The sequence below is a fragment of the Ixodes scapularis genome, unplaced genomic scaffold (assembly GCF_016920785.2).
Source record: "Ixodes scapularis isolate PalLabHiFi unplaced genomic scaffold, ASM1692078v2 PGA_scaffold0__279_contigs__length_252992795, whole genome shotgun sequence".
NCBI classification, from domain to species: Eukaryota; Metazoa; Arthropoda; class Arachnida; order Ixodida; family Ixodidae; genus Ixodes; species Ixodes scapularis.
The window spans coordinates 235,881,239-235,906,888 of record NW_024609835.1 but is presented as its reverse complement, the minus strand read 5'-3'; the positions used below and the strand labels follow the sequence as shown (position 1 = coordinate 235,906,888).

Here is a 25,650-nt window from a genome sequence, read left to right as displayed (position 1 = left end):
TCATCACTTTTCTACCGGCTCGTGTGCAGTAGAGCTGGTACGAATGAACTGCCTGTGGAAAGGGTGGCGGTGACTGTGGACTGGCTGCAAGTGGAGAAGGAGCTGCGGCATAGTAATCCTCGGCTGTAACAGTCGCTGTTGGCGGCTGACTGTGAGCGGGTCGGATGTGATACCTGTTGCGCCTATACATGGTGCCTTCCGGTGTTATCACAACGTATCAGCGGTGCTGGGTTCTCACAGAATTAATGTGCCCTGGTGACCACTTGCCACAGTGCTGAAACCACACTTTTTAACCTTTCTGAAGTGCGACCAGGGGCTTTGGTTCTCTTATCCCCAAGCCGATGCTGCCGTTCCTGACGAAACTGTAGATGAGATTGGGCATCGATGCAATTGTGGTGGGGTTGCAGTTGAGTTGAATTTATCGGGACCAGTGTGCGAATTTTTCTGCCCTTTAGGAGCTCTGCAGGTGACTTCAGCCCATCCATGGGAGTGCTTCTAACATCCATAAGCACAGCAAAGAGGTATTTCCCATCTTCTATAGCTTTCTGAAGTGCGTGCTTTATGGTTTTAATGGACCTTTGAGCACGTCCATTCGATCTGGCATAGTAGAGTGAGCTGGGATTGTAGATGATGTCCCAGCTGGTGAGGAACGTTTTGAATTTCGCTGCATTAAACGGTGGTCCATTTCCACAGGCAAGTCCATCAGATACTGCAAATCTGGCGCACATAACTTTCATAGCGGTGATGACAGCTTCAGTGCAGGCGGACGCCATTGGTTGTAGTTCCACATACTTGCTAAAGTAATCCACGATGAGAAAGTAAGTGGATATGATAAAGTAGAAAAGATCAGCTGCGATCGTTTGCCATGGGCTGTCAGGCAAGTCACGATAAGTAAGTGGTTCATGTTGGTTTTGTCGCTGGTAGCGCTGGCAATGCTCGCACCGCTGGACCATCTGCTCCATGTCATTGTTCATTGAGGGCTAGTAAAGAGCCTCTCGTTCCTTGTTCTAACATGACACAATGCCATGGTGTGCTCCATGTAGTTTCTCTAGGGCGTCGTGCTGACATGAGGTAGGTAGAACCAGTCGCCGCCCACTGCGTATCAGTCCTTCACACATTCAAAATTAATCTTTGCAATGCAAAAAAATTTTTGCTGTCACAATAAATGAGCGCTGTTCTGGCTAAACTTCTCGTATATACCAGGAGACTTGCTGCAGCATTTGATCTGCAGCTGTTTCCTCACAAATCTGTTCCAGTTTTGTCGTCGAGGCGTTGACGAATGTACAGATCCCCAGACTCTCTCCGGGCTCAGAGCCTCGGCATGAGCTTGTGTTGGCAGGTGCTCGAGAAAGCGCGTCAGCGACGGTGAGCTCTTTTCCTGGGACGTATGTCAGACGGTGTGGGAACCACGTGTTCCCCGTCTCCCTATCTAGGCCTACCACACGCAGGCCGTGGGAGCGTTATGGCGACGTCATCCCGGATACAGGGGCAAGGCCACATTCCTCAAAGAGGGCTTGTCTTCTCTCGCCCTTTTGGGTGAACGTACCTCCGGCGCACCCTTTGGAAATGATTGTGGACGCGACCCGTCTGCGGGATAAGCCACACCACCTAACCCGGGCGCGCCCATTTTTCCGCCGGCTAGATAAGCGGTTCGCGAACGGCGGCTGTGACTCTCGTTTTGGGTGAAGCTCTCGTCGTGAGCCTCTTTCTTTTTGTGCGTCCCCTTCGTCCCACGAATCTGCCTAATACGGCAGTGGAGGCCCGCTCGTGGTGAATCTGTCTAATACGACAGCGCCGACACTTTACCGTTCCTTTTATTTATTAGTTTTGCCAACGGGCACAGCGTAGTGGCACAGGAGCCAAATACACACGCTTCTTTAGTACCTCTGTGTTTCGGAGTGATTCCTCTCCTCGGAGCCCACGGCAGCTTTCGGACGGACCCGGCCGTACCAGTCCTCAACATCCAGCTACGGAGTGGATCGACCTCGTGGTGCAGTGAGGTAAGTCGAATCCATCAGTGGACATCGTATCGCTGAGGCCGGAGAAGAACACACTGTAGCCGTGGTGTGATCTCCTCGAAATCTTTTTGTTGTAGACTAATCAAAGGCAGTCTGAACGATTACGATTCTACCGTAGGTGTAATAATGGAAATGCTTACAGGCAAAAACTATGGCGAGTAGCTCTTTTTCAATTTGTGCGTACTTCTGTTGAGTAGGGGTTAGAGCGGCTGAGGCATACGCAACTGGATGGCCTTCTAGCAGAAGAGCGCCATCAACTCCGTATGAGCAAGCATCTGCCGAAACTACAATGTCCCTGGTCTTATCAAAGAAGCTCAGGACAGGTGTGTCAGTGATCATACGCTTGATTTTGATGAACTCTAAGGTCAGGTCTTCATCCTAGTGCCATGGGACGTCGGTCTTTAGTAGCTGTCAGTGGCATGCCATTCCACTTGAGGCATTTGGCATGAATTTGGTAAGGTAAGTACCATACCCAGGAATTCGGGCAGCTTTGCCTTATTTTCGGGCACTGTCATAGCAATGATGGCCTCTATTTTCGCAGCGTCAGCTTGAATTCCGTCTGCCGTTAGCTGATGTCCGAGGTTGGAGATGGTGGGCATTGCTGCTTAAATTTTCTTCCAATTCGGTTTGAGGTTGTACTTGCGTGCAGTCAGCAGAACTAGATGCAGATGCTTAATTTGTTCGATGATTGTCGTTGATGCGATGAGACTGTCGTCAAAGTAGGGGTAAACGCCATTGATGCTGGCGAAGATGTCATCCATGGCACTTTGTAGGAGTTCTGGTGCATTTTTGTGTCCAAATGGGAGCCGCAAGAAGCGAAACCTGCCCCAAAAAGTTGCAAAAGTGCAAATGTACGAACTCTCCTCAGAGAGTGACAGCTGCCAAAAAGCTGATTTTGCATCAAGGAGAGTGAACACAGTGCATCCACTCAAGTGAGTGAACAATTCCTCCTGCGTCGGAAAGCAATAATGCTGACGTGTGATGGCGTTAATCAGCTGTCTGGGGTCAGTGTTGTACGGAACGCCGTTCCAAGGAACGGCGTTCCTGGAACGCGTTCCTTTAGGAGGAACGAAGGAACGCCGCCGTTGCATTTTTCATCGCTGGAACTGGAACGGGAACGCGTTACATTTTTACTGGAACGGAAAGAGTAACGGCGTTCCTTTTTTTCGTCCAGTGGGGTGATTTTTAATTTATTTCTAACAGGGAAAATATGAAAGTACAAAAACAATGCCTTTACGAGGTGCAGGATCTCTTTAACTTTTTGGCTACTAATATTATGGATTATTTAGTGTGGTCCTCGCTTGCTAAGAGTTTCGGGTGCATGAGAGCTGGTGGGTATTGATACTTTTTTGAGTGCCCGAAACTGCGGTACAAAAAGCAAAACTTTTAGTCGTAGGAAAAGACAAAGAAAGAGGGCTGTTTCAAACTCAGCTATTTTCTTTGGTTCCACGAATCCTCATACACCCAGAAATCGTATTCCGACTACAGCCATTTTTGAACTTCAATAACGAGACCTCCAATTACAACAAGATTATAGATTGCTGGATATCGGACTCACCCTTCTATCCCAAACATTATTCAGTTAAAAAATGCACAAAAAAAAAAAAAACTTTCTTCCTTTTCTTGTCCTCCACCTTCAAACTGAAAAACAAATCCAACCTTCACAACAATGTATTTGTAGCTTTCAAGACTGACTTTCCAAAAGCCCTACCCTCTCCTTCACTTGCTCGTCTTACGGACAGCAACATCGAGAAGCAACTGTTGTTAACTTCTAACACGGGACTCTGTTGAATTGAAACGTGTGAGGCTGTTGTAAAACGCTCGTGCAATCTCGGTAAAAGTACATTTGGCTCGTCTGAATTATCCACTACAAACATGGACATGGTTAATAGCTGAGATTTTTAACAAGAATATATCAACAAATGAAACCCTGCTTCCGCGTGTTTTCTTCTCCTGGTGCCCTTCCATCACGACATACGAACTCGTATGCTGACTATTAATGGGATAAATAAAAAAAAAATTCTGCTTGAGTTAACTAAATATAGTAATTAGCGAAAAATACAAATGTAACGTATATGTAACGGTACGTTCCATTTTTTAAAGTGTAACGGGAACGAGTTCCTTTTCACATATGGAACTTGTAACGGGAACGCGTTCCAAAAATCGGAAGGAACGAGGAACGAGCTTTCGTTCCTTTTTTTGAGGGACGTGTACAACACGGTCTGGGGTCATGGCAGATCCGTAGGCTGCCATCTTTCTTCGATTCCACTACTAAGGGGTTCATTTAATCTGATGGCGCGGTGATTTTTGTGATGATGTTGTCATGTTCCATCTTGTCAAGCTCCGCCTCTACATTCTGTATGATAGCTAGTGGAATATGGGGGGAGCAGCGCTAGAAGGTGCTGCTCCATCTCGGAGCGTCATTGCCACAGTTCCCGGAAGCTGACCAATTCCAGTAAACACATCTTGAAAGTCCTTGGTGACGTCAGTTGCGGCCAAATACTCGGCAGTAGGTGCTCCAGCGTCGGTTGATTCGCTCGACGAATCCAGCTGCCGAAGTCGCTGTATCAGTTCAAGATCCTGGCATGCTTCAGCACCAAGAATCAAGATGACATTAAGGTCAACAACCAGGTATCTCTACTTGGGGCTAAAGTCTCTTGTCTTTTTTTGTAGGATGCACTCGCCACTGATCGGCAGATAATCACCAATGTTAGTGGAGACCCTGACGCAGGTGAGTTATACATTTGGTGGTTGATTTTATTTCCGAAGAACATGCCCGGGAAGGACGTTTACGTCAGCCCCTGTGTCCAGTTTGAAGCTGACCTTGTTGTTGTGAGTATCAACTGTGGCCGTCTAAGAGGTAGTCTGAGCGTTATCCACTGTCAGCCGTCCCAGAAAGACTGGATATGTGGTTCGCTGGGCCACATCTCCTTTGTCAACATACAGATGCAAAGTGTCCTAATCTCCCGCACCGAAAGCAGCTGCTCCCGTAGGCAGGGCAATTTCTAAGGGCATGCACCGTACTACACCTCGAACATGGCCGGGTTGTAGGCGGGTGCTGTGGATGCTGTTGCGGTTGTGGCGGACGTTGTTGTTGTTGCGGCGGTTGTGTTGGGTAATTTTACCGGCGTCGTTGTTCGCGGTCAAAACTGGCATCTCGCCAATTGTTTCGATGCATCTCGCCCACCACTGTCTTCGGTGCAGATGCCTGGTGATCCTTGACATGTTTTCTTTTTTTTTTATATTTCTGCAGTTTTGCAGGTTGATATTATTTTCTCAAGAGTAAGGTTCTGCTCGCAGAAAAACCGTTCGCGAAGTACCGAGTTTTCGATCCCAACGATAATTCTGTCATCAATGAGCCGATCCCCCGTGCTGCCGAAGTCGCAACGGTGAGTCTGAAGTCGGAGCTCACTGACGAGATCATCAATGAACTGGCCCGCCTGTTGTGTCATCGAGTTAAAGATGCCAGTTGCTTGGGTTACGTTCTTGTAGGCTTGGTAGAGCGCGTCAAACTGCTCTAAGATATATCCGAAATTGTTGAAAGAGGCTGCTGCTTCTACGGGTAAGGCTGGAAGCGGTAGAAATGGCTGGTATATCCGACGTTCCTGGGGTCCAAGTATATGGAGGAGGAGCGCTTTCCGTGCTGCTTTTGGTTTCTTGGCGCACTCGCAGGCTGCCTCGTAGATGGGGTAGGAGGACCGCCATTCCTCCCACGAGATCGCTGTGTTTTTCGTGTCGGGCTTGAGCGCCGATGGCGGCTGGATGAAGACACCTGCCGTGTTTCGGCTAGTGCATCGTTGTTGCGTCATTGGTGCGTCGATGGCAGCTGGTGCGTCTATTGGTTCACTTCTGACAGCATGTTATGTACCAGACTGTTTATTTACCGCATAGTCTAGAACATACAGCATCTTCTGGTCAGTCACATAACAAAGACTAGGGGAAGTCATGTGCCAGTATGACACAAAGCCCTTCAGCGACACTCTTTTGGGCTGTCCTTTTTATTGAATGTAAGATAGACCTAAAATAAGCGTGTAAGTCAAATGAACTAGCAGTTCCACTAAATAAGTCAATTGTGGTCTTCCCTTTTTGTCTAGATAAATAGGGTGCTGAATTCTTTTTAACATTAATAACCAATCAGTCATCAAAAATAACCGGCGCGATATTTATATGTACTGGCTTGCGGTGGGAATGTTTTATACTACTGAAGATTCACGTAAAGCTATAAACGAGTAATACCCCTGTTACACGGGCACACTTAACTGCGGTTAACTCAGCTTAACTGCTGTTGCGCGGCACCACAGATACCGCACTATACTCTCGGACAGCTATTTCAGAAGAAGTGAAGAGCGCGCGCGCACTGCTTTGATGCGTGCTCAAGATGCTCAAGCGCACGTTCGCCCATAGCTTTGACTGCATAGCCGCAGAATGTTGTCCGTAAATATTGTGCGCTGACTGTGGCTTAGCGTAACTGCAGTTAAGTGTGCCCGTGTAACAAGGGTATTAGAATATAAAGCCGTATAACCGTAGATAATAAAATGTAACGGATATACACATTTTGTGTTTAACACGTTAGAAGTAAGTACTGCTAATAATGTGTCCTACGTTAAAAAAAAATCGTTGTTGCGTGCGTTATGTTTGGCTCTCTGCTGTTTCGACTCCGGGTTGTTTTAACACCGTCCTGTTTTTTCGCCCGCTGCTTTGTCGCGCGCTGTAATGACGCGTGCCGTTTTGTCGCTGCGCTGTTTTGACAGAGTGCCATTTTGACGTGTGCTGTTTTGTCGTGTGCTGTTCTTTTGCGTTCCGATATTTACCGCATCGTAACATATTAATAATACGTCAGTCATTTTGTATATTAAAATGCTGTCGTCGGCAAGACAGCTTTTTGTCTCGACCTCTACCAACAACTGAGGATGGAAATAAGCTTGTCATTGTTACAACTCAGGCCAGGTCGTATACAGATATCACTGGAATCACTGCCAAGCGGGATCGCTAAAAGGCCGTCAGCCAGGGCGCAGCGAGTCACTGATACCGCACCTGACGAAACCACGAAAGTAGTCACAGTTACATCACTAATTGATAGTTAAAACCAGTTAAAATATGTGAAGTTACATATATTAAACATACATAGTGAGGCGAAAGAAAAAATCAATAACCAAAACGAAACCAATTGTTTATATATACCTTTATTTTCGTACTTGAGCCGATCTCCACCGTTGAAAGAATATCTCCACCGTTGAAAGAAAGAACACGATAGCTATGCCTCCTTTCACGTGGCTGTCGAGAACGACGGCTTTGACGATATCAATGTACCGGACATTTGGCCAACCGGATGTCTCTCTCGCCCTTTTTTCGGCATTCTTAGAGTCAAGACGGCGACAGTGGTTGATGTAAATGCTTAACCTTCTAACCATCTACTATGGAATGCACGCTCTATTACCAGAATGTTCGCGGCCTTAGAACGAAGTCCTCGAAGTTTATGTTGAAAATTGTGGGCAATCCATACACCATTGTGTGCCTTACTGAACCTTGACTACAGGACAGTATTAATAGCTCTCAATATTTTCCCCCGTCATATACAGCATTTGGGAAAGACCGTAATTATGCCATTACAGGACAGAGATATGGAGGAGGTGTTTTAACCACCGTGGACGCGTCACTGTGTGCATGTAGAAGATATGACCTGTAGACCTACCCGGAATGTGTGTGGGTTGAGGTTACGTTCTGTGACGGGCTTAATTATCTTATAGGAAACTGTTATTTTCCACCACACTCTGACTCAGAGGTTTTCGCCACGTCAGTTTCAAAATCTAGAATAACAGCTTGATATGACGAAGCTTCGTGTTCAGATATATTGGGATTTTAATTTACCAGAAATTGACTGACTGGCAGGTTATGACTCGTTGGCGAGCAAGGTTACCAGCCGGTTAGATTTTATTTATTTTAATGGATTTGTACAGAGCAATAATGTCCCGAATTCAGAGGCAAATATACTTGACTTTGTTTTAGTTTTCTCGCCAATTGTTTGTATCATGCCAATTGTGGACCCCTTAATACGTGTTGATACTTTTCGATCCCCCTTTTATGGTGTCATTTCTTTTTCCGCTGCGTCAAGGAGGCTCGTGCAGCCAGGAATATTTTTTGTACAGCAAGGGAGATTACCTTAATATATACATGCACTTGCAAAGCTATGACTGTCAACCGATCTTGAAAGATAATTGCGCGGGTTCGGCTGCTGAGGCTCTTACAACAGTAGTTTCGAGTGCCATAAATAAATTCGTGCCTAAGCACTTTTCTCGGGCAAACAAGTACCCGTCATGGTTTTCAAGGGAACTCAGGCGTTGCTTGTGACGTAAGCTTCATTAGTATCGTCTTCTTAAAAACTCTGGACTGCATAAGTGATACGCCAAATTTAGTAAGTGTCGTGCTTTGGCAAAAAGGCTTTTTAAACAAGACGAAAATATGCATACAGCTGCACTTGAGACCGATATGAACACGATGCCCAAAAACTTATGCAAGTATGTACCATCAATAAAGAAGCGAAATCATAATGTCATTCCCATAAGAGATGATTCTGGTTACACATGTGATCCAAGTAAAATTGCGAATAAGTTTGCAGTGCATTTTAAATCCTGTTTTTTGCCTGCGGCAGTAACTGAGGGTAACACGACGTGCCAAGGCACCTTAGATTTTCTTCCTTTTACCCCATTTGATGAACTTGAAATTAAGGAAAACATCTTTCAAATGAAACTTAAGCTGTCTTGTGTTACAGATGGCATTCCCAGTTTTATTATAAAAGGGTTTGCCGAGCTTCTGTTCCCTGTCTTATTACACATATTTAATTTATCACTTCGTTCAGGAATATTTCCGTCTATCTGGAAAAGCGCCGTAGTTGTTCCGAATCACAAATTAGGCGATCCTAGTATTGTAAACAACTACCGTTCCGTTTCATTACTTTGCAGTTTTTCCAAGGTTTTTGAGGTGGTAATACGCAAACGTCTGTACAGTTACTCCAGCCTAAAAATAAACCCCGAGCAACACGGATTTTTGAAGGGCAAGTCAGTTCAATCTAATCTGTGGTCTTTTTTAGATTACATTGTTCCATTTGTTCGTGGCCATGCACAAGTCGATGCAATATATTTCGATATGACGAATGCCTTCAATAAGCTTGATCACAATATTCTTCTTACCAAACTTGATAGTTATGGTTTGTGTCCAACGTACTGCAATTGGTTTAAAAGTTATCTCTCATGTCGTGAAAATTATGTTCGTTTGTCAGGGCTCATGCCAGATAAATTTTTGTCGCCTTCCGGAGTGCCCCAAGGAAGCAATCTTGGTCCACGTTTATTCTTGATTTCGTGAACGAAAACTTTCATATATATATATATATATATATATATATATCGCGTGAAAAACTCCGAAGTATTTCTATTTGCCGACGACATCAAACGTTTTCGCTGTGTTCGTTCGTACTCGGAGTGCAAACTTCTTCAGGATGACGCGCTGGTAATTTCAAGGTGGTGTCTTATGAACCACCTTTTGCTTAATAAGGCAAAGAAAAAAAAATGTTACTCTCTAGAAAGCGTTAGTCACTTGTGTTCCCTTACACAATAGACGGCAGTGTTATCTCCGGAGTGCCCGTCATTCGTGATCTTAGAATTTTTGTTGATTCATCTTCAAATTTTAAGAATCATGTTGCAGCTATATGTAAGACCTCTCTTAGGAATCTTGGGGTGATATTTCGTTTTACGAGGCAATTTTCTTCTCCTGAATGCCTCGTGCGTTTGTTTTGCTCCTTAGTGCGTACAAAGCTGGAGTTTGCTTTAACTGTTTGTAGTTGTATCAACCACACTGCATTATGCTATATTGAGCGTGTTCCAAGACGCTTCATAGGCATTATCTATGACAGGTATTTCGGGCGCAAGTGTTACTACGACTATAATGTACTACTTAAGAAACTAGGGCTGCACACCTTGGTCGATAGAAGGCGTTTACATGATTTTATGTTTTTCCATAAAGTTGCGAACGAAAGTATTGATTCATCGCTTTTCTTAAGTACTGTTTTTTTTCATGTTCCCTTGCGGTCAAGTCGGTTTCAGAGCCCGTTCTACCCCCGGACTTTATATGATACGTCTCCCTTTCCTATATACATTTTAGTGACGTGACAACTTTTCGACGTACACTGGAGTCAATCATTTGTGTATAATGTTGAATCTATGTGGCTGTCTGCGTTTAATTTCGAATGACGAACTGTGTACCACTATTTAGGCTGTGTGCTGTTTGGGGACGCAACAAAATAAAGATTATTATATTGCTATGCGGTTTTTGGCGGATGTATAGACATCCACAAACGGACGTCCGATTTTGGTGGCCTTCGGTATAGCCCCTAGAGGTCCCCTTTTGGACAGTGATATTCGTACCTTTTCAGAATGTCCGACGGACCCTGCGTATTGCTGGGGATGTTTACATGAAGGCTAGTTAAGACTAGGCCACGCATTTTACAAAGTTTATTGACAACAAATTCTCAAAATATTCTTTTTATTTACTATTTAGATTTTGGCGTACCGTCTTGTAGGGACACTTAAAGTGGTGACCAGAGCTGCGTTTACATAAATTCGACTTGAGCGCATCGACTCCAATTGACCCCCAAGTAATGACGTCGCAACTAGTCGCTCTGCTCAATTGCTAGGGCCATTGTTATGAACAATCATGGGGCTGGACGTCAGGTTAAAAATTGTTTTATAAAAAAGTAAATAACAAATTGTAGCCATTATGTCTTCACTATAACTGGTTATCACCTCCACTCTGTGGCGATTTCGCCGGCTTCAATAAGTTTTCAGACCCCTGCGCGAGAGCCACTAAATAAGCTACGTTTATGCTGCGGCTCAAGGGGACACAATACGTAAGCGAGGTAGCACGCGATGGTCTTGCGCTCACGGCTACATTCCACTAATCTTCGAAACAATACCCGCTTCTTGTTGAAGTTCAAATAATTCTTCCAACTTCTTTTTATATCTCAAGGTATTTTTTTAGTCCTGTTACTTTTTGGTCAAGACTACTGAAAAATTGAGTTGCTATTGCATGGACAAAACTGCCATTGAGACGCGGGGAATGCAGATAATACGGCTGCACCTGGTAAAGGCATTTCTGAGCTTGGCTGCTCGCGTCCTCTCCGTGGGCCTCCAAGCCGACAGCGCGGTTGCAATCAAGCTCACTCTTTCTATCATCCGACACCGCCCTAGATGCGTGCTTATGGCCGGGCGGTAGCGTGCCTACAATGCGAAAGACAGACGTATGACTAGTATAACGAGCACCCAGCTTCCACCACACGGTCAACTTAGGAGTGAAAGAAGAACATGACCAGAGACAAAACGACAATCCCGGCTAATCCATTGCTCAATGCCACGTGAAGGTCGTGGGACCGAAGGTACACGCTTAAGGCCCGTTCACTCTTGCAACCGAGTGAGACCGAGAGAAACGAAACCGGTTTTTAAGCCTCTTGCGACTTCTTAGTACCGGATGCGATGCAGCGGAGCTGGTCGTAAGATATCGCAAGAGGTTTAAAACCGGTTTGGTCTCTATCGGTCTTACTCAGTCGCAAGAGTGTGAACGGGCCTTTAGGTGAGCAAGAGAGTGCTTTGTTACGGAAATAATAAACAAAAGGTCGGACGAGGACGCCGGCGTCGGGTGCAGAGTACCATGAAGTGAAGGTGAGAGGATGAGGGAAGTGAACAGGAGCGGAGACAGGGTCGAGGGCGGTTGGGGAAACCGAGGAAGTGGTTAGCCCGGTAAGAGTAGGGGATGAAGGGAGACGTCCCAAAACGCCAGTGCGATGCTGTGTTATCAGAGAACGATGGGCCTGCGGGGCTCGCGCAACACCTTCTAGAAATAAGGCCGTAGCGCTCTTTTCGTGACGTCGCGAAGGAAGGCCATTGGGGGCGCGCGTCGAAGGGAAGGCAACGCGCGTGGATCGACCGTCGTAACGCGCTTTTAGTCCCATACGCTTCTTATTAGATAGAATAAAAGCTGCACATAGCAACGGGTGTAAGAAACACCTTATCACAGAGGCTCAATATTACACCGCTCAATAGTTGGTACAAAATGGTACGAGGTATGCGTAGAAAATGTCTATAGAAATTGTGAGTGTTTTAAGTAGAAAACATTGAGTCACGCAATTATTGCTCTAGGAAATACTTCAACAAAATCTCGAGGCATGACATGATTAGACGCAGCAGAACAGATCACTGCTAAAAATTATGTGGACGTAGTCAACGCGGACAGGGCTCGACAAGTGTTACTTATGACAAACACCACGTAAACCAATACTGGCAACTCCTGCGGAGCTAGGGCGAAAAGCGATCGCAGCGGCCCTGGCGAGCTCTGAGTATCCGCTGGCAGACGAAGTCTCCACAACGCATTGGTTTTGCCTATCTCCATGCGAGGTGACCAATGAGAAAAAATTGTCACGGTTATTCGCTGCTTTGAATGTTAAAAAATAGGTGCCCTTACGAGTGAAGGACATTTTCTTCGCGTGGGAAAGATGTTGCAGTGTTTGTGAAAGTTTTGGCTCACCTGAAGAGAACAGTATGTCAGAACTTACGTAAGCAAGGCAAAACACGAAAGTACCTTCGCCCTGTTTCTTGAAAAAGGGCAATGTAAAAAAAGTTTCAGAGCATAGCTACGGTTAAACTTTACTGTTCTTAACAATCAATTCGTTTTGTTGCTGCAATTCCACTTCCTCATGAATGTTTTGCTTAAAACCGTTTCGTCGAATAGGCGAGCTGGCTAATCCCGATCGTCTCCGGATTAAGAAACAAAAGTCAATATCAAACTAGGTACTTTACCGCAATGTCTGGAAGAAGTTGATTGTGCGCATGCCCAAATCTATTACTAGAACTGAAAAAAGCGGAGTTACAAATAAAAAGCCTCGATTGGACTGTCGTGCACCTTCTTCCATTTTTAAAAATCTACTTTCGTTTTTGTTTTCTTTTTGGTTTGAGGCCATGCTATGCCGCCGCGGTCTTCCTCCTGCGTTTATGTTTTTGTTCGCATTTTTTCTTTCTTGTGTTGACTTGACGGTAGGGCTGGGCGTCGATTAAAAGTTTTAACCCGATTAATCGTCGCCCTTTAATCGATTAATTAATCGAATAATCGGTCTCGTTTATTTCATTGCAAAATATTTAAAAAAGTATTTTTTTTTTTGCTGAATCTATGATAAACGGTGCAATGTACAACGTGGATTATGAATTAATCAAGATCACTATCAGAGATCTTTCACAAAATATTACGTTTGCTGCGTGAGGCAAAGATGTTCGTTGATATTCTCTAAAAAGAGCGACTTCCTTTCATTGTTCACAATAGTCTCTACTGCGCTAAACAGACACTCGAGCGACATTGAAATGGCCGGGGACTGGCGTAACCTCTGCCCTAAATATGATGCTAAAAATATATCGCCTCTATACAGTTTACCTTATTCTAAAATTTGACCTAAAGTTCGCCCTTTGTACAGGCGTACTCGTCCACGTCTGCGTTATGGAAGTGTTTAATTTTGAGTTCTTTGGTTCGTCTAAATTTTACCGATTAACCAGTTAAAAAATTTAATCGCGATTAAAGCATTAATCGATTAATCGGTAGGTTAATCGATCAATTGCCCAGCCCTACTTGACGGTCGAACCATCGCGTATTTTGCTTTGCCTCATTTTGCTTAGTTTTTGCTTTGTTTTTGTTCGCTTCGTCGCTTACTACCACCGGTTCGTCCGCTACGCTATGCCCGGACACTTGGAGGGCTGTCTGCAACTTCGTTGTTATCTGTTGTTTGTTTTTTTCCGATCTCGTCTGTGATACGCTCCTATGTTCGCCTTTGATTGAGTTTCTAATCCGGAATCTTCGTACGTACTTTTAGAGCGCAGCTCTTAGGCGCCCGTTTCCGGGTTGAGCGGCGTTGGCGACGGCGTCGGCGTCGCTGTCGCCGTCGGCGTAAGCGTAAGGTAACGTGAACCCCCCCAGGTCACGTGACCCCCAGGTCACGTGACCCCCAGGTCACGAAATCCCCCATGTCACGTGACCTGGGGGAGGGGGGTCATGGAGGAAGGAGGGATCTACCCTCCCCTCAGTACCCTTCCCTGCTCCTCCTCAAGAGCTGCGCTCCCATTCGGCGTTACAGGGAGTTGTATACGGCTTTCATTTTTTTATACTTAAAATATATTAAAAAGTGTGATCTCAATATACATTTCTACTCGAATTTTAATTTAGTACCCGGTCAAGTCTGCTATTGGTCATCGTTGGTTGATCAACCGGCCACCTTCGGGCATACACCAGCGCATACTTGGAGATGGCACCCATACAAAAATGGTCTATGGTCGTCTATAGAAAAATCTATGGTTAGCTATCACCGCCTAGGGTCCTCTATGGTCGGCCATAGGAACCTATAGGACCGGTTATAGCGAACTATAGAATATGCTATGGCACTGAAGCTAAAGACTCGCAACCATAAAGATTTCTTTAGACTGCTATAGAAAATTGTATTTCTCTGAAGCTTTAGGCCAGAAACCATTCAATTTTCTATAGCCACCCATAGAAAACGGTATGCCTCCGAAGCTATAGACACGAGACCATTTAGTCGTCTGTAGCCGCCTATAGGCCCCTGTATCACTCCAAAGCTATACACCCGCGACTATTCATTCGTCTGTAGCCGGCTATAGGAGAGTATATGCCTTCAATGCTATAGAGGCACGCCCATTCAGTTGTCTGTAGCCGCCGACACGGTGGCGAGGTGCAACATGCACCTCGCCACCGTGTCGACAGTCAATGGGCCAGGGAAGACCTTACTTACGTGAGTGATTTCACTACTGTCTACCCAACTGAAACCGTTTGTACTCAAATCGTTCATCTCTGCAATGAAAGGTACCAAAAACACTGCATGTTTGGTTTCCTTGGCCCAAACCACAGACCCGCCAACAGAACATTGTTCATCCTTTCTTTTAAAGGGAGTTCATTTATTATGATCTCCAGAGGCCAGACACTGTACTCGGAAGAGTGGAAAATCGGTACCCCATCAGTATTCCACGTGAGAGTAACGTCATCCAGGCCCAATGGAAGTTGGTTATATGCCGGACTCTGAGTGATATCTGCAACATCAAACTTTAAGCCAGGCTTTTCAAGCACGTGACTTTTTTTTTGGAGAAGGTTACGAAGCTCGGCTTTCCAGTCCAGGCTTAAAAAGTAGTAGCCTTCACGAAGTAAATCCTTTGCCGAGTGCTTCGCTCCACAAACACAAGAAATCTCACCAGTACCTCCCACACCAATATACGCAAGACATGTGGGGCAATAGAAATGGGTCTCAAGCGGCTGCTCCTGTTTCTTAAAGTACTTCTCGAAAAGGTACTTCGTTGCAGGAAGTTCGGTTCCTTGCGGGAGATGTGCGTGCAGTATGGTCAACAGGCTCTCTGTTGCCTCCTTAGAGTTGTGGTGGCGCAAGATATGAGCCATAAGCAGGAGGAGACTCTCCTCATGAGTCAGCTGGGCGCCGGGAAACAGGGGCTGGACCTATGGGACAAATGCCTCCTACATTAAACAGTGTTCCAAAATCAATCGTTGTACACTATGCAGAAAATATAAAAATTGATTTACAAAATATAAGCTTCTTTGATCACTTGAGGTCGCAGAGCACTCATTCACCTTTAATGTTCCAAAACACTGGTCACCTGTTGCACCTGACCCCTAAAAAACTGAAAAGTAAAACTTGACACCATATATATTTAAGGAATCCTAAATTAAGAAGTCGGCAACTCAATCCGAAGCCAGCTGTAAGTTTTACCCGATTACCAGAATCAGGTAAAACTTCCGGGTTCTGGGAATATGATTCCCAGAACCCAGAAAAGACAAAACAGCGAAGCCTAATACTGCCGACGGCCCGCTAAAATACAAATTTTGTCCTATTAACTAACCACCCTCAACGGTCTTGCACGCAAGTTGACCGGGACCTCATCCAACTCACCCTGCACGACACTACCCTCCCTCATCGTCTTAGCATCAAAGCACTCGGGTTCCACCTCCTCGAGGATGGCAAAGCCACCTACTGGGTTCACACCTGCCAACATCAGGCCACTCAGCTCACTTAAATTATCAGCGGTAGTACACGCCAACACCAAGGCTTCAAAAGAGCATGACATCTCTTAAGGTCGCAAAGGACAAGCACACAAGGGAGACACAGAGAGGGATCTTTTGTGCTGTTACCATAATATATGAACCGCCAACTCTCAAGCTTCAAACTTAGCAAGCACGACATCCACCGTCTCACTAGGGCTCTTCTCTACTGGCCTCCCAGCTACAACTCAATAGAGCCCTATGCAGTACCGCACACCTAGCTCTTGGAGTACTCAATTACACCCATTTTTAAACTTGACGAAACTAGCCTTCACACCCCCCTCGGTACACGGATCACTGCACCTCTTAACACAAACACCTCCATCTCTTATACCACGGTCAATGTATCCTCCTCAACGACATCACCCACCTATTCCCAATCCCACAGATACCATCCCCGTGGGCCATATTGCCCTGTATTAACATCCCTACGTTAGCCTGCAATGTGCACCCAGTGAACAATACCGGCCATGGGAAAGCACGCCTTTGCACACACCAGTATTGCAACCCTGACCCTGCACAGATCACCAATGCCTATGCTTCCTACCTTAACAAGACACAGGAATGTCATTTCAATAAAGTAATGCAATCACATTTCAACGTCATCTGCAGCGAAACAGGCAGAAAAATGGCCCTATTTTTCCAACGAACTCCAGTGAACTCAACTGCAAACTTGATAAAATGCCAAAACAAAAATAATTTAAATTAAGGATGTCTTCATTTATGATGCCAGTATAATTAAATCTTAGGCATAGGCACTGGATGCCATTCATGTTTGCAGTCATTAGTGTGAAACAACGACTGCTACGTGTTAATCACATTCGCGCTGTGTATGCAGTGCAATATACCCAACTGTTTTATTAAGCCGATCATACAATTTTAACTTGGGAATTTCTTCAATGAACGACAGTAGTGATAAGTGTCCAAGAAGGAATTGGAGTCTAGAATGTTATGCTTAAACTTCATGTCGTATGATGCAAATTCAGATGAGTGTATCCTTCCAAAATTTAAGCATCATGCTCGACACTCAATGGTATATTTCTGAATAAGAAACTTAAAAAGCTAACCACGCATAGTGCATGGGGATTCTGTCAGAAACTGATCACAGCAGAGCATTAAGAGCTTGGCATTCCTCAATGCTACTAGGATTCAGTGGAGCCGCTCAGCATGACAACCGGTCAACATTTTTCTTTCCCCTTGACCTCATGGCGACATACTTGAGGATATATATCCGAGCATTCCAACTGGTAAAGAATTAGAATCGTGCAAACACAATGTGCTTATAGTAGAAGTTATTCCTATTATTTACCGGTTTTTGACCCAACCATGCCACACCTAACTATCCATGTCACCAGCCACAAATTGTGAGTTTGACCAGAACGATGGTGGTTGAAGGCTAATACTCTCTCTACAGGACGTAGATACTCTCCCTGAGGACAGGCCAAGGTGACAGTTTTCCTAGGCACAGAAACAGCCTGTGCGTGCTGTGTAATGGAAATCTATCGTTGAAGCCGAGTGAGTGCCTCCTATACCTAAAGTCAGACACTCAATGTAGACCTTCAAATAATTTAAGATGCTAAAATAGACTGAACCCTTGGAGCTTACATGACACTGGTTTGAATAAGCCAAGTTGGCACTAAAATGCACTAAAACCTATGCATTTTGCTCTTCCAAGAACATATATATATATATATATATATACAGGCGAAATAGTTCTGTTGAATTGACATACATTCGTCGTTACTGTTCAAACTGGCCCATCTGCAAAGCAATCACCGTTTTTCTGTATTTATTTCATGCCTGAAAGGCATTCACCAGTCTACCACTGCCATAAAATGTGCTTCTGTGAACACTAACGTGGAAGAATAAAATGCAGAAAATAATGATGTGAATAAGTTGTGCTGTGGAACGACATTTCACACATGCAGCCAGATTTTGAGTTTCTAAATCTAAACTTAAATAGAAAAAAAAAAAAAAAAAAGACCTACCATTGGGTCCTGAGGGGGTGATTCCATGCCTGTTGGGCCTGAAACTAGAGGTTGTGGAGGTTGTCCAGCAGGAGTGTCGTCCTCACAGGTGACAAAGCCAGCTCTCCCTGCGGGGTTTTCAGCGTCTCCCAAGCCTTCACCTTGGTTTTCTGCTGAGCTTGTGGAGGATGACAGCGAAACCTCGTCATTAGTTGATCTGTAAATAGATACAAACGTTCCCAGAACCAATGTTAAAACTCTCAGAGGTCTGGTATGTACCCGAAACAAACATGAGCCACAAGCTTCTGTAAAGTATGGTGTCTTATACAGCATGGTAACTTACAAATAACAAAAACAGTTATTGGCACCACTTTTATTTCTCGTCTCTCCTTGCAAAACATCCATGAAGTATCTCAACCACATACCATTTGGCCATAAGAATGAGTGAAGCAGGACTTACAACATTGAGTAGCATGCTTTGGGCTTGCCTGGTGTGCATGCATGCAAATCCAGAGGACGCATATGTCAAGAAAACAAACTCGCTTTTGATCCACTCAGACTTATGGTGAGATCAAGCATGCACTTTGTGCACTGGCCTTTAAAAATTTCTGTATCATCAGCTGCTGAGCAAGATAAGAAGTTTGGTATGTTCCTAGCACTCCCTCTTTCTGGGCGTGGGCTAGTATTCCGATATTTCCTAGGTTTTGTTAGGCCATCCGCAGAATCATGGAGAAGAAAACAGAAGTTGGTTTATTGTTGCACCTAGAACTGCCACAATGGCTAGAAAAACTTAGTTCAGAAACTCCCAATTTTGCAGTTTTACTAATTTTCTTGCGTGTGTAAAGATGGAGTGCAGTGGAGCAGCGTTGGGGACCGGAATTTAAGGAAGCTCTTTCTCGAGTCTTCTTTTCCAGTCTTTACTTGCTTTCTGTGATGCAGATTCTTCTCTAGCCGGTACATGCACAATGCAACTGAAGGCTTGTGGCAGCTGGTGTACAGACAAACTGGGATTTGCAGCACCCACTTTATGAAGAATGGACAGAGCCCCATTGCACCACTCCTCGGCGTACACATTCTCACAATCTTTCCTTCATAAAATTATTGTGGCAATGTGACGACAAGGTACAATTACAAAGATATGAACGGTTAGCTTATCTATGACAATTGGCATGACATTTGTCAGTGAAGTTTTCGAAATTAATATTGAAACCCCCGGAATACGTAAAGAGTGTATGGTCCGTTTTTTTCGCCTCGAGTTCTATGATGGGATTTTGTCGGCTGGAGTTGGTTAGGGCGGTGCTGAACACTAGAAATAAATATTTAAAAAAATTTCATTGTGTATATATTTATACAGCCTAGCACTTGGTCTGCCTCGACGGGCGACGAGTCTCCCAGCTGTAGAGGAGCAATTTAGTCAGCGCAGTACAACAGCTAGCCTGGGGTCTTTAACGTGCATCACGCATTAGTGATACACGACCGCACGCCGGTACGATGCTCACCCAGATCGAAACGGGCAGGGGTGGGGACTGAGCCCAGGATCCCTGGGTTCTGCAGCGCGAGCTTCCGCTCCACGTGCTCCGAGCTGGTGTGCGCTAGCCCACTCGGCCACCGATCCCCAAATAAATATCAAAGCACCAATGCAGCGGGACAACTGCAGCTTTTATGCACTCCTTTTGTTCGCACCTTGTCATGCTTCTTGTCTTATTACGTGTGGAATGCTTGTAAATTATTTTTTTTATGACTGAGGACATATTGCGGTGATGGTTTTCCTGGGCACAAAAACAGCCTGTGCGTGCTGTGCAATGAAAATCTGCCGTGCACCTCCGTGCTTATAGCCATGCACAATGCCTTTGCAGGTGAGATTCACCACCAGAATAAGACCTGGCTGTGCTTCAAGCTGCCTAGGTAAAACAAAGGGTTATTGTAATGCACAACTTAATAAGACAATTAATGCAAATATGGTACACACAGCTGAAGTCAGAGGTAGTAGCCTGGGTCGTCCACAATAAGCTATGACACATTTCACCACTATCTTGCCACCTCACAGGATGTAGCGGCATAAAACATTTCATCTTACACGAAAAACACATGACGAACTACATAAAGCTGCTCTCCTAACTTTGAAACTTATATTTTGATGTCATCTCTTCTTCCAAAGTCGTAAATGCACGAGGCTGGGCAACTTATGAGAGCTGCTGCTTCCACATGAGAACAACCCATACATTCTTAAATGATCAAGAGCTCTGGTAGCAGAAAGAATAGCGGCGACATAGCAACTACTGGGAGCCCACGTGCAACATGTAATGAAATATACATTAATTACACATTTTCTTAAGTTCCATTCGATACCTGTACCAATATTACCATAATTAAACACTTTCCTCAAGAGACACGAATCCCTCCACGAATCCACCTACGCGAAGGTGGTACCACGCCGTGTCAAAGCTCAAGGTAAAAGCTGCATTTTCGGCACCAGCTGCACCATATGAACACAATTTTTCGGAGCCTTGCATGTGGAGGCCTTTCAACGCCCCCAACAAGTGTAAGAATCATGCCCACTTTCTTCGATGCTGTGCAAGAAGTTACAAGATGGAAGAAACATCAAAACACTAGGGTTTTGGGCTCCGGGTTGGGTTGCCGGGCCACTCTGGATCAGAGGTGACGTGCGTGCGCACGGCCTGGCGAGCGAGATTGTTTCCAACCGCCCCGAGGACGCCACTGCGCTTCACCTCGCTAAACCTTGCCAACCGCGACCGCACCTCGAGGCCGAAAGGCTCCGGCGCAGCCAAGGAAGGCATTGAGGTAGGAGCTGCTTGTTCTGTGCTACCATGCGGTGCTCGGATCTCTCGGCATCGTTTGTGCTTGCGCCGAAGCTTATAGGGACTTTTCCAGACGCGCAAGTCGTATTTTGCAAGGCCTGGACGGGGCCGCCCTCACCGAGCAGCTCGGCTATATTATGCTCCCTTTGTTTGACAATAAAAGCTTGCGTTTCTTCTTGGGAGAAAACTGCAGGCGATCAGACGGGACCGCTATCCGCCGTTGCCGACGAGGCTGGCCGCCCCAATGTTCCCAGCTTTTCACTCGCTCCCACAGCGAGCGCCTTCCCATAACCCCTCCTGTTCCAAAATGCGATGCGACCTACATTTACATCGGTTGAATGAATGAGCCTTTGCTGCCTCGATACACCTCTGTCCAGCGACTCGAATGCAATGCGCTTTCCTAGAGCATTATGCCGTTTACGTGACCGCATTGAATGCGACAACTGGACTCAATGCGACCAAGTCGCATTCATGTAAACGCGGCTACTGTCTGGTCTCCACAATAAGCCTGCGTCAAATTGCAAACACTTTGCGTTCCATTCGGAACTCAAATCTGCCTAATTGGTACTTGTAGGCCAGCACTGCGGCATGTGGTCACAAATGCAGCTAGCATATTGTAGGGACTAGCCTCTTCTTTAGTGTGATGCCATGCAAGCTACATATCAAAGTGGTCTTAAGGGAAAGGTAAAGGATTCAATTTTGAATACAGAGCAACTTGATGCTAGCCAGAAAGTTCCAGGAAAAGCGGACAAGTGTGACAGTTTCAAGGTTGGAGTTTCAGACTTCTTCTTCCCCTATGATGGTGACAATCCATCCTTGTATGCATAGAATATAATTACCTGGCAGAATCGTTCTGTTCAGCATGTTGCTTTTTGTAGCGATATGCAGAACGCCTGGGCATACTAGAGGTGTCGCACCGGAGGTAGCTTTTGTAACCCTCTGCCTGCTCCATCTGAAAAATGAAATGGGTTCATTTACATCTAATGAATGCACATGTCATATATAACGTGTTAATAAATAATTGCAAAGGGTTTGTGTCATTTCGACTACACACATTTTGTCGACACACTTTTCATAGACAACTTTTAATACATGCCTTGCACGTGATGTCATATGGCATCGTACCACCACTGTGGCTGGTACGATATACTTGCACATGTGCCTGTACCTTCTGCAGCATACATTTCGCACAATCCAATTTGTTATTCTCGGCAAGCCTTGTTGAGAAGAACAAATTTGACAGCGCGAAATGTAAGCTGCAGAAGGTACGGGCACAGGAGCATGGTGTGGAGCAATGGCGAGTGATGTGACGTCAGTGCAAGCCATGTGTAGGAAAAAGTTTCATTAACACTGTGATGAACGCATGGTTGGAACACCAGTCCAGCCACGTTGGGCAGGCCTTAGGAGGGTGTCATAGTATAATTATCCTGCTGCCCCACGAGCAAGATGCAGCACCCCAAGACCGTACCTGCAAACGAGTATAGCCGCAATGCCTAAATCTAGACATGCACGGGGCAGCCTACATGCACCGCCAAGATTATGTGCCAGATAGGGCGTGACAATTCTTTTTGAAATTCTTTTAGGCAGTGTGTAATGAAAAAAATGTGTCGACCAAACGTCGCAAGCTATGTCGACTAAAGGAACACAAGAACGTTTTGACCAAACTATTTATCAATCAAACATTGCAGTGTCGACCAAATGACCTGTGGGTGAAACGTTGTTCGATGAACTGACTGTCAGGAAACAATGTCGGTGTTTTTGATGGCGAGCAGGGTGGCTATGTTCGACAAATGTTTTGTTTCTGCTAAAAAGAAACGGAAGTGACGATATCGTGTCTGATTGGCTAGAGACTCAAATGACAAAAGTTAACTCTTTCGTCATTGGAGCCTCTAACCAATCAGACGCAATATCGTCACTTCCGTTTCTTTTTAGGAGAAATGAAACATTTGTCGAACATAACCCCCCCAGGGGGGCTATGTTGCACGTTTTGGACTCCCAGGAGGCCAGGGAGATGGAAGTGACGTCAACGACGCAGCAAATGCAGATTGGATGTTGAATTTGTTTTCTTCTGTCAACATCCAATCTGCGTTTGCTGTGTCGTTGACGTCACTTCCTTCTCCCTAGTCTCCTGGGAGTCCAAAAAGTGCAACATAGACCCCAGTACTCTGATAGGCATAAAACAAGCAACATGCCATTCATCAAATTCCGATTCACACGTTCAACAAAATAGCAGGCTGCTTGCAAGAAAACCGAGCGGTGTCTTTCGCAACGTGAAAATAAGCCAGACATCAGAGCGAGCTCAAACTAAAGCCCCTCGATGTGATTGCGTGTCTTGCAAGTAGCGTCAAATGCGCGAGCGCACGAGCCCCATGTCTCGAGCGGCCCTTGGAAGCAAATGGCGGTGCAGCACTGAAATGAGCGGCCCTTGGAAGCGAATGGCGGCGGAGCACGCGCTCGCGGCACGTGTCTCGCGCGTTTCCACAACAAGGGTTGGCGGTACTTGTAAAAAAAGGCCTTCATCAAGGGGCTTTAGCTCCAACGACAACAGAACGCAGCCCTAGCGGTTGAAGCAACATGCAGAAGTTTCAAAACGTAGCGTCGTCGATTTCGAAGGTTCAGCCATTTTATTCCAAATTTTGAACGTGAAACTTGCGGCAGACGGAGTCGCGCGAACGAACGCCTATTTTCTGATTGAAAGTTTTCGACAGCTGCTCATTACTTCGCTGACGCTATGTCGGCGTCTTGCTCAAACCGCTAGGGCTACGTTCTGGCAGTGTGCGAAATATTCACAATGTTTAGTTAAATTTTGCAGCGCGAAAAACACGGTCCGAGTTTCTCACAAACTCCCTTTAGAACACAACCAGTTTTGGAAATAGCAGTGAGAGAAATGCGCACTCACCGTTAGGCAAGCTGTGAAAACCAACGATGCCGACGAACCCCGAGGCGACTTTTTCAAAGTGAAGCTCAGGCGCAGCTATAGCACGCTTGTGTTAAATACACAGGGATCGTTTTATCAACCTGATGGTGTAGACGTTAAGGTCTCGAAACATGCGTGCCGTCGACTCATGATCGTCTTCACAGAGCCAACAGAGCTCTGTATCAGTAGTGACGTTCCACCGGCGACGCCGATGCGAGCTGCGGCTGCTGCGGCCGCGAACGATGGCGAGCAACAAAACTATGGATAGGGATTTGGATTCTCTGGCGTCCCCTTTCAAAGCTCGACGAGATCGTCGGCCTGAAACTTTCCCGAAACAAGATTGGCCCTTAACTACGGCGTCCTTAACCCAGTGCCTTAACCCGAGACGTTTTTTTTGTTCTTTTTTTATGTATATAATCTTCGCTTAGCCATTTTTGTGCCACAAATCCAGAACTCTGAGTGAATCTAAATAAATCCGGTAGCTTGCGCCACCTAGCCTGTTTTCTATCCTTCTTCTTAAAGTGTTGGCCTAAAATTCGTTTCCTATTCGATATAAAATTAAATGATAGAATCATATTATATCTGCTTCCGCCGTTTACACGGCGCTTGCTTTCGCTCCACCTCCTCAAGGTCTAAGCTATGTGGCTGCATTACATGTGCGAATGCTGTTCTGAACGATGCGTGCACTGCACGTGCTTACGTGCACCGCAGCCACGCGGGCTCTCTTGTGTAGATTTAGGTTTAGGTGATAAAAGAAAAATTTGGGGACGAGTCATCGGTCGCGTGACGCTCAGGGTACACTGTACTCAGGGGGTGAGAGCGAATTCTTGCGCTGCAGAAACAGGTTCAATCCCCACCCCTACCCGCATCTATCTGACTGAGCATTGATGCCCCGTGCGTGCTAACATGTGCAGCGTGCGCGTGAACGTAGTTTTGGCAAGCCTACTACGGTGGCAATCAGTTCGTCGAACGACGTTTCATGGACAAATGTTTCGTCGACAGTGCGATGTTTCATCGACAGATCGTTTCGTGGAAACGAGCGCCCACTCGTTTCATCGACAGACGTTGCGACGTTTCGTCGACAGCTCGCTCTGCCAGGTTCGCCAGCTCCTCGTGGCCACTGCGCCTCCGCGGCGCGGAGCTTTGTGCTGGATTAATGGATACATGAAAGATGGCCGACTAGGCGTAGGGCGAACCGGGAGGCACTCACTTGATCGAATGACATTTTAGCCAACGCCCACGTTTGGAGCTCCAATGAGTACCTTTGTTTGGAGCTCACTGACTCGGTTCTCTTTAACCTCATCACAAAAAGTGCCTGATATGTTGTTTTCTGGAAGGAATGTCACAAAGACTCGTTGGTTGCGAAGGTAAGCGCGTGGTGTGGCCGCATGGACGCGTGTCAAGCTCTGGTGGGGCTGACCTTTTCTTGGGGATATTTCCGACAACGCACACGGCGTTAGGAACATCCAAATAAATAGACCTTTCCAAAAAAAGAGCGTGTGGCCGGTGCCATTTTGAGTGTTCGTGCGTATGGCGCGTGCTTTGTTCGCTTTCCGAAGCGACGAACACGCGCGTGCTGGGCTGTGAAGATCGCACGCTGGACTGTGATCTTGTAAACATTGGAAACGTCTATACAAAACACGCCCTTGAAACGTCTTTACAAAACACGCACAAGATGTTCAGTCTTCTTGCCGGTTTACGTGTGATATCGTCCTGAACGTGTCACACCTGGACGAGCCTGACCATTTCTTGGATTCCTGGTTCGTCAGGAAAGTACTCTTCTGCTG

At 45.7% G+C, this 25,650-nt stretch overlaps 1 protein-coding gene across 1 annotated transcript; it reads right to left on the bottom strand.

Annotated features, from left to right (window-relative positions):
- Positions 1-242: 242 nt before the first annotated feature.
- LOC120849784 (uncharacterized protein K02A2.6-like) lies at positions 243-974 on the bottom strand. The gene has a single exon (XM_040222018.1). It carries the CDS (start codon positions 972-974, stop codon positions 243-245), a length of 732 nt encoding a protein of 243 aa, XP_040077952.1.
- Between the last annotated feature and the right edge of the window lie 24,676 nt (positions 975-25,650).